The sequence below is a fragment of the Nelumbo nucifera genome, chromosome 3 (assembly GCF_055504915.1).
Source record: "Nelumbo nucifera cultivar China Antique chromosome 3, China Antique-T2T, whole genome shotgun sequence".
Lineage (NCBI taxonomy): Eukaryota > Viridiplantae > Streptophyta > Magnoliopsida > Proteales > Nelumbonaceae > Nelumbo > Nelumbo nucifera.
In genome coordinates this window covers 34432914-34442879 of record NC_142651.1, presented here as the reverse complement: position 1 = coordinate 34442879, position 9966 = coordinate 34432914, and the positions used below count along the sequence as shown (strand labels likewise).

Below are 9966 nucleotides of genomic sequence, written 5' to 3'. Positions count from 1 at the left end.
GTTATTACCATAAATGTGAGATTTATTGAGAAGAATTGAATGCATTAAATAATAGTATTCAAATTACATTTTCTACCCTCACAACAAAGGGACCATATTTCAAAAAAGGGAGGTATTTTAGTTAATAAAAATTCTAGAAATTTTAGAAGCTATCCGTACTTTTTATAGTAGTATAGATTTGTGTAGGAATTAAAAAACAAGACAAGGTGTTAATAGGGATATCAATGATGACTGATTTAATCAAAATTTCTTTTCCAACTTGATTGAGGTTAAGGTCACCCTATGGGTTAGTTTTAGAGACCACTCTATCAAACATCTCTCTTTTAGATCTCCCAATGTCAGTTGGTAAACCTAAATAAATTGTAGGGTGACCCACTCTTTTCATGTGCAAGAAATTGGATAGCAGTTTCTTCAATTTAGGATGGATATTAGGACAGGAAAAAAAGTATTTTGCAAAATTTACTTGTTGTCTTGAAGCTCTTTCATAGGCATGAATAGTGTCTAAAAGCACATGCATTTCTCAAAATTTGTTTTAATGAAGATGTAACTATCATCTGCAAAGAGCAGATGAGAGATAGTAGGGCAATCTCTATTGAGTTTACTACCAAATAATTGTGCATTTACCACCAAAAAATTAGTATTTGCAAATAAAACCTCAGAGCAAAGAAGAAAAAGTGTAGAGTTAAGGGATCTCCTTATCTTAACCTCCTTTTAGGGTTAAACCATTTACCAGGAGAGCCATTGATAAGAATCTAGTAAGACACAACAGATACACATTCCATGATGGCATGATCCACCTAATCCAATTCTCTTCAAACCCTAATCTCTTCATTACCTTTTCAAGGAAAATCCACTCAACTCGATAATAGGCATTGCTCATGTAAAAATTCAAGGCCATACTAGCTTTTTTAGATTTACTCTCTTTTATGGAGTCAATGATTTCGTGGGTAAATTATTTACTCTCTTTTGGGTTCTTAGTATTTCTTGTTAGGTCAGTTCCAGTTCTACCCAAACCCAATCCATTGACAGCCCTAGGCATCTACTATATTGAAGAAAAAAGTATCGAAGGAGAAATGTCATTATTAAATGTAAAAATTCCTAGAACAAATTTTGATCAACATGGGACCATTGGGTCTACCATCCATGCCCCGTCTGCATGATAATGGGTACTCATTCCTTATCTCCACTCATGTTGGAGCACCACCACCTTTTCAGAGGAGGAATGTATGCTCAGGTAATGCTAATGCCTTTCTTCAATGGGTCTTCCTATTCTCCTTTACTCTGTATCAATCTCAACTCCAACAGTAACACCATTCTCAAACAAAACCAAACCAACAACCCCATCATCATCACCACACAAGCATCAACAGAACCAGTAGCAAACTCCAATAGAGTTGAAACTCTAACAGCTTTCCTGTCTTAAAGAATTGGCCTACAACCAAAACAGAACCTGTGGATAGTAGAGAATTTCATGCTCACAAGAACATCTGTGGCCAGGACTACGCGTTGCAGTTTCACCCACATCATCAGTATTTCCATCTTGATAAGTATATATGATAACTGGATCATGTAAGATGGATTTATCGTGCATAACATGCATCACTTTAAAGGATGAATTAGTTGGTACCTGTGCAATGTACACGATTTTTTTTTTTTTAACTGAATTGTAAATTAGAGTTAATGGGCTTTTATAGAGCCTTAGATACCTATAAACACCTTACCATAAAATTTCATCACGGATATATCCTTCATTTAACCCTTCATCAAACTGAGATTTCAATCTAAACTATCTCATTGACTAAGATATTCATTTCTTATATGCCCTTGATTATACCATTTATAGACCAATCAAATAATCATAATATATTAATGAGTTATATTTATTAAATATATTAATAAGATTTATTAACATTATTTATAGACCAATCAAGATATCCATTTGTTCAGCTCATTGCTGAAACCCCCAATTTACCTCAAACACCAAATCAAACCGTTCCCTTCAAAGCACCTAAAAATCCCTCCAGTTATCATATATACTTATCAAGATGGAAATGTAGACGTGAAAGAAAGGGTAAATGTAGAAATTGGCATTTATGACATGCCTCGATTAAACAAAATGAGCCCTAACTCCGATGATCTGACTGACAATCTTTTATTTTTTACATTTTTATTATATGTATAATAAAATTTTATCGGTTTACCTTTATTTATATTATTCTAATATTTATAAATCACTTTATTATATTTTATAATTTATTATTATTATTAAATGATATTTTTTAAATATTTAATTTTTATTACCATTATTATTTTCTTTTTCCACATTTTTATTATATTTGTAATAATTTGTACTACTTTATCATTTTTAACATTATTTTTTAATTTTTATTATATTTTATATTTTTTATTATTTTGTAATATTGTACAATATCATTTTACTTTAATCATTTTCGTTTACTTTTATTTAAATAATGGCTTAAGGGGTAAATTTGTAAAATACGACTTCTTCATGCATCACAACATTTATATTATTAAACCAACGTTTTCGAACCGTTGTTGATTTGGATAGTCAGTTCGTTCGGCCCGAGAACCGTCTAAGCAATCGGTTTCATTTTACTCCAAACCTAGAATCTAGTAAAAAAACATTAAAAAAATCAACAAATCATTGACCCAGGTGGTCGAACCGTCAATCCGTTCCCAAGAGCGAAGGTTTTGAACTTTTAATAGTTTATTCGAAACGGTTCTGAAACCCTCCCAAACGGGCCCTAAAACTGGGGGTTCGTCCAGCTAATAAGAATAACTTGATCGAGAAGAAACTCGAGGAGCAATTTGAGGGCTTTGGAAAGAAAAGAGACTCAAATCAAAGGCAGAGCGCAGAGGAGAATCGGAGCAGGAGATTAATTAGGTACAGCCGTACAGCTACAACTAGAGAACTGGAGAAGGAAATTATCAATTAGGAAATTCGATTGAAGAAATCAGGAGCGACAAAAGTCTATATATTGGCGTCATATCCTGAAAAAAGAAATCAATTTCTCAAACAGAAAAAAGAAATATATTGTGTGTGGAGGAGGCAAGAGAGTTCGACTGACAGAGGATCGAAGAACTAATGTGGAGGAATTAGTTGAAACTAATGCTGGGAATTCTCACACAAGCCCAGGGATCGAGAAAGTAGTAGAGGTAAGTTCGAACCACTTGAAAGGGTTGGGAGGAATCAACGAAGAATCCAAGGTGTGGCGGTGGAAGTAGTCGTCATGACCACCTTCCTGCTCAAGAGTATACAGAAGAAAGAGAAAGTATCGAACTAGGCATCTGCAAGAAAGTAATGATACTGGGGTCGATGGTGAAGGTCATGATGAAGATAGTTACTCAAGTGACTTAACTGAAGATGAGATTCGGGTGGATGAAACCCATATTATCGAGAGATCAATGGACTTACAAAGAATGGTGAATACAAAGGTAGAAGTGAACAAGTCATCGGGGTTCTTTCTCTTAAAGAGTTGGAGGAGAAATATAGGAAGCCTATGAATAAGAGTGGTATAGGGTCTGAAAAGCAAGCAACTGAGGCATTGGACGGACATTTTTGTCGACTGCCTGATCAAGGGAGGTAGAGGGTCTAAAATCGTGAGAGGTTGAGGGAGAGGAGATAGAGGAGGAAAGCCATTTAATTTTGCGTTCCAGGTAGTGGGATTGATGGGCAGCATTATTTATTTATTTTTTTGAACCTGAGGGGCTAAAAGTGACAGCTTGCATTCCTACTTATTGGCATGCATATTATTCGGGGCATACTCTGAATTGTTGAGGAGAAATGTCAATTTAAAACCTTCTTAATCTGCAGGGTTTGACAGAGTTCTGCACAAGTATAAACAACTGAAATCATTTTGGGTAAGAACTTCTGCTGACAATAGGTAGAGCTCATTGCTTCCACCATATTGCTTGTATGCTCTTTCTCTTTTCTTTCCCTCATTTCCTAACTTGTTCTTTTTTCTGATTTTATTGTTTATCCTTTGTTAGATGGGGATAGGACCTGAATTTGAGGTCATAATTAATTTGATAGGAAATCTTTTTTTTTTTTTTGTAACTGTTTACTATTTTTATCTAGTTTCACTATGAAATATATTTAGATTATTTTTGCTATCAAATAATTTAACCTATGGTCTACCTCATCAGCTTCTTTTTCTTTTTCTATTTTTTCCCATTTTGTCTCCCATATGAAAGGGCTCTTCCTCTGAGCATTATTACCATTTCTTTGTATGTCAATTTCAGCACTTATATCAGTTTATTACTCGTTCTTCCATTCCAATTTCCATGGGCATTCCCAGCAAGTAAATTAGTTCCCCCGCCAAAAAATAAAGTAAAATAAAAAGTTCGTTTCTTCACTGAACTATGGTCCAAACCAGCAAATAATGCATCAAGGTTCTCTTATTTGAGTTGGTTACACTGAACTTTATTAAGGGCTCAAATAACCTCAAGAAGCTCAAAAATTAATGCTACGTATTTGACTAGAGAGTAATGCCATATAATTTCAAATGAACTCAGTGGAACACGTCATTTGCTTTCCGGTGAACTTCACCTGCTATTTGGCAATCAAAAAGGCCATTAGCCCATTACCCAATTTTGGTCCCAGCTATCTGGGATCTTGGTAGGAGTGGACTGGATACCGACCTAACATTTGGCTTTTTTTTGGCATAAAGTTGCTGCCCATTGTTAATTCTGAGTCTGAAATTGTAGTTATTAAAATTGCAGTTATCTCTCTAATTTTTTGGCAACCTTAACTTCAAAGTTCATGAGAAGAATAAGAAAGGTGTCCTTGGTAAAAGGATAATCAAGTATAATCTCTATTTTCCCCCTTTTTCTGTTTTACTGAATCACCCAAGCTACTAACTTAATCACACTATTTTCCTATAAACCAATAGAAAACATTCAAGATTCTGTACTGGACTTCAAAGTTGTTTTCTTTTTCTTTTCTTTTTTTTTCATTTCTAACAATTTGATTTGGATGTGTTTAAAGGTTTGACTAAGGTAAGATCCTACAGCCTAGGATAGTGAAGAAAATCCAACTACTAACTTCATCACACTATTTTCCCATAAATCAATAGAAAATATTCAAGATTCTGTACTGGACTTCAAAGTTAGTTTTTTTTTTTTTGGTTGTCATTTCTAACAATTTGATTTGGATGTGTTTAAAGGTATAACTAAGGTAAGACCCTACAGCCTAGGATAGTGAAGAAAATCCAACTAAAAGAAAAACAAACATGGATGATGTTAATGTACATGTGGGGAGAAGGCGACAGTTACCACTATGGATGCAGGGTGTAGTTGCTGCTGACCAGGTAAGGAAGTCTAGGAATGAAGATGAAGAAAAATCCACTTCCGAATTAAGATCTGTGACATCTCAAGCTCCAGAGCTTAAGAAGAAATCCACAACTAAAAAGCTTGACAATGTGGTTGAACTTTGTGACAAGGAACATTTGAAGATGGAGTCAAACTTTCGTAGAAAATGTGAAAAAATGGAGAGGAAAAGGAAATTATGCCAGAAAGATGTGGTTTGTGAAAGTCCTAACCACAGAAAAGGTGATTTGCAGAATAAAAGAACCAAGAGAAGTAACATCATAGTACCCACAGTCCAGAAACCTGCTTCTCAAAGGAAACAAAGAGGAAATTATGAGCATGGAAATAGTGAGGATATTGGAACCCCATTGCCAAGTGAAGAGGATGGAGAACTGACAATGGAAGATCTAATGACTATTGCCAAAGAGGTGATATACATCTCCTTAATGCAATAAATTAAATTAACATTAGATGGTCTATTTTTGCCTATTGTTATCTTCTCAATTACAAGTATAAAAAATTTAAATATGTTCTGAAATTGGTATTCTGGTGTTTAATAATTTCAGATGTTTCTCTGATATATGATACCCCTTAGCTCAACTAAGAAAGCTCTGAGTTGCAATTATGTATCTCCACCCCACCAGGATTGAATTGAACCATAGGATTTAATTGCAGAATTGATAAACAGCCTACATACACTACCAAATGATTCTAGATAGTAATTACATCCTGTCTTTTTTTATCAATAACTGTAAACTTTTGTTAACAGAGGGAAAGTAATTTGTGAGCACGATAAATGTATGCAAACAGTGAGAGATAAGCTCTTTTATCTCTCCCCAAAGAACTCGTTTTCTTACAATTGTGCTCAGAATAGCTGATCTCTTCCCACCCCCTAGCTACAGCATTGGCTAAGGAATTTGCACTTTATGTTTTGCTGCATCAACCATTTAAGTTTCTTTCTTTCATTGTTATAGCTACATAATTTTGCCTCCTCACTTTGTAGTCACCCCACAACCAGCTTGGAGTTTCCTTCAATAACTAGTTTTCTAATGTTTAGGTTTCTTGCCATCTGTACTCCTTCAAGCGTTGCCATAATCTCAGCCCTTAGAGAATCTCCTACACCGATTGATCCTGAAAATAAAACAACTATTTTGTCCTCTTCATTGCTAAACACCCCTCCTATTCCTGAAATGCCTTACCCAAGCTACTTCCATCAAATTTGAGCTTAATGAACCCACCTTCCTGTGAAGACCAAAGAGGATTGATTACATCCTTATTTATAGCAGAATCAACCACTTCCTTTCAATTTCTAACGATGTCATCCACTGAAACATTAAAGAAGGGTTCCAAGGACTTCAACAAATGAGCCACTCTAATAATAATAGTTTTAATGATAGTGCTTTGCTTTTCTCCTTTTCCAAGAAAATTCTTGAGTTCCTTTGTTCCTATTATAACCAATCTTATAGCATCCCTTGTACATCTCCACATGATCCTCTATTTTGTCCAAACAAAAGATGTTGAGACAAAAAAGCTTTGCACATTGTTTGTGAGATTCAACCTACACCCAAACAAAAGATAAAAATCATTCCCAAATGCATATTACAAAAGGATAGGAGCTTAATAAGTGATAGCATACATTGGTTTTACATAGAACACACCAGTGAGGGGATAAACACCACTTCGATCTCTTTCTTTGGAACAAATCATAGGTATTAATTCTTAGGATAATTTCCCAACAAAAATCTCCAACCCTTGGGGGGATAGGCTTACACCAAATCTCCTTGATAGGAAAAGATTGCCTAGTGCTAGAAGCGGGTTGAATTAAGGCCTTAAAGAAGGAAAGGACAAGAGAAGGAGATAGAAGGAGAGGGTCCAAATTCAGCTATCAGGTTTAGAAGGATTAAAAAACATCCCATCAAGGATTTGAAATAAAGTAAAAACACTGTTTAGTTTAGAGTCCCTTATACCCCTCCTAAAGCTCAAGTCCAGTTGAACCCAATTCTTGAGTTAGAAAGAAAAAGGAAAGTGTATAAAGACTTATCTTTGAAGTAAGAAAGTGCAAATAAAGAAGGGAGTTGTTTCCCACCTAAACATGTTCCCAAAATTTAATATGGTCCCTAATACAAGGATCATATCTGACAAAGGGAAGGATGGTAAAATAGCATGAATGGCCTTCCAGGGAGAAGCTTGGGTTGCCCTAGCCAGATTTCCAGCATCCTAAGATTCCCAACCATTTGTCAATAGCCAATGAATTCTCAACACCACCTTTTTTTGAAGAGGGAAAAGTATTATAATGCAATAGAAAGAAAACTAAATACATCATCCCATGTACAAAGAGAGCTTGTACACATGAAGGTTAGCTAGGGTAGACCTAGTCAAGGTAATCCTACCTCCTAGTGAGAGGTAACCCTTCTTCCAACAAGCAAGCCTCCAAGTGAATCTTTTTAATACAGGGTTCCAGAAGCTAAGACTTTCTAATACAGACAAATAATACACATGAAGGTAAGCCTAAATATATAAGGAACCATTGAGATACAACACACCCCAAAATAGCTGCACAATTTGTTACCTCTGTCTCAACCATGTTAACCCCTTCTATATAACTCTTATCAAAGTTCACCTTGAGGTTTGACATTTGTTCAATAAGTTGCACAGTTAATTTCAAGTTTCTAACCCACCTTAATTCATCTTCTTTCATAGAATAGAATTGTATCATTTGCAAGCTGCAAGTGAGTAATTGGCACACCATCTCTACCTATTCTCCACCTTCTCACTAAGTGTGTGAGTCAGCCCTAGAAATTAGCCTACTGAGAACATCTGCAATGAGGGTAAAAAGAAAGGGAGAAAGTGGGTCACCCTATTTGATCCTTCAAATAGCAGGGAAGAAATCCATCACTGTTCCATTCATCAACACTGAATAATGGCACTCCTGAAGGCATCCCATAATCCACTTACACCATCTCTTCTCAAAACCATAATTTCTCATTACCTCCAACAAGAATGACCAATCCACCAAATCATAGGCCTTCTTCAAATCTAATTTGCAAATTAAACATTTTTTCCTACTCATTTCATATCCTCTACACTGCTACACATTCATGGGCAATCAAAATTTGGTCAGTAATTTGCTTATTCTGAACAAAGGCCCCTTGATTAGATACAATGATGGAAGGATTTGCCAAATCCTCAGAGATAAGACTTTAGCTATTATTTTATAAAGGCTATTACTGCAACCATCTTAGCATACTTAGCATCAAAAAAAGAATTACAAAATAATGGGAAGCAATTGGTTACCGTATCTGTGCAGCATGTCAAAGCTGAGAAGGAGATGGACCATCAACAATCTGCAAAAATGGAACTAAAATCAGAAAACCAACTTCCAGCCACCCTTTTATTCCGAGACAAATCCGAAGAGTCTCTCAGGGTCAATCAAGGCAGCAAGAAATCATTCACACATACAGCAATAGGATCCACTTCTCATCTTACTGAGACTAGATTGAAGGATGAAGATGGTTCAGCAAGTGAAAGTGTCCTAGACAATCCCCACAGAACAGGTGATGCTACTGCAGATATGTTGGATCTATTTTTGGGTCCATTGCTTAAGAAGCCCCAAGATAAAGAAAGAAAGCTTGAATTTGTTATGGAGGACATGCCATCTTCCCGTGAGTTCAAGAGTCAAAGCAAGGTTGTTGGGGAGGAAGCAGTCCTTCTGACAAAGAAGAAGAGCAGCCTTAAAGACAGGGTTGCAATGTTCCTTGACTGAATAGTTTGTTTGTATTTGGAAATGGGAAGCTCTACAGCACAGTGAAGCAGCCTTATGGATGTTACAGAACCTCCCACAGTTTATGACTATATTTGCAGTCAATGATGTAGCCTTGACCAGCATCCACACCACAGGTTATAACATACTTATAATGGAGAGGTTCCATATACATGATAATTGCAATTTATGAGGTAAATGTTGTTTCACACTTTTTTTTCTGTAACTATTTTGTAAATAAAGCAATATAAAGGATTGAAGTGATAGAATTGCATAAAGGCTGATTGTACTTGTGTAATTTAGTTATATTTAAATTCATGATCTGGCTGATGAATTATCCATGGGAAATGCCACGTGTCCTGCTTCATTAGGGAGGGCCATGCCTTGGTTCACTGATGAATTATGTGGTCTAGCATATACCGAGGTACCTAAGGAGGCCCATACTTGGCAGACAAATTGGCCAACTTTGAATTGATGAAAATGGATCTGCAAGGATGACTATTTCAGAACATAGTTTATATGTTTGGGTGGGATTTTGTTTGGTTTCTGGTTAAGTTTTTTTCTTATGGTAGATTATCATGTTATTATTTGTTCCCATTCTCTTGTTGCATATTTATATATAGGGGTCACTTAAATGGGAAAACTCAAAACAGAAGAGTAATCCTCTCTAGCTTGTACTTGGCAGTGGCAAGCTAAATGTTGGTTGTTGATTGGAGTCTACTGGCAGAGGCAAGGTGGACTGGATAAAGAGTGGTTTGAGGAAGAAATTGAAGGAGGCAATATTTGAAATTTGTTTGGAGAATGATCTGGGTGCATGTGGTGTTACTATGAGTTTCTTTTAGAAGTTCTGGCATATCATCAAGTAAGATATGTTCAAG

The 9966-nt window shown here is 35.8% G+C and overlaps 1 protein-coding gene across 3 annotated transcripts; it reads left to right on the top strand.

Moving 5' to 3' along the window:
* The first annotated feature begins 2805 nt into the window (after nt 1-2805).
* On the top strand, nt 2806-9929 carry LOC104592515 (uncharacterized). Of its 3 annotated transcripts, XR_734419.3 has the most exons (4): nt 2806-3882; nt 5187-5756; nt 8636-9282; nt 9774-9929. XR_734419.3 is itself a non-coding variant. In XM_010251933.3 (3 exons), exons 2-3 carry the CDS (start codon nt 5253-5255, stop codon nt 9089-9091), a joined length of 960 nt encoding a protein of 319 aa, XP_010250235.1. In that variant the 5' UTR covers nt 2806-3882; nt 5187-5252; the 3' UTR covers nt 9092-9436. The 3 variants fall into 3 exon arrangements, 2 of the variants coding, with proteins under 2 accessions (XP_010250235.1, XP_088758415.1); XM_010251933.3 differs by lacking the exon at nt 9774-9929 and having other exon boundaries at nt 8636-9436; XM_088902289.1 differs by lacking the exon at nt 9774-9929 and having other exon boundaries at nt 2806-5756; nt 8636-9436.
* The last annotated feature ends 37 nt before the right edge of the window (nt 9930-9966 follow it).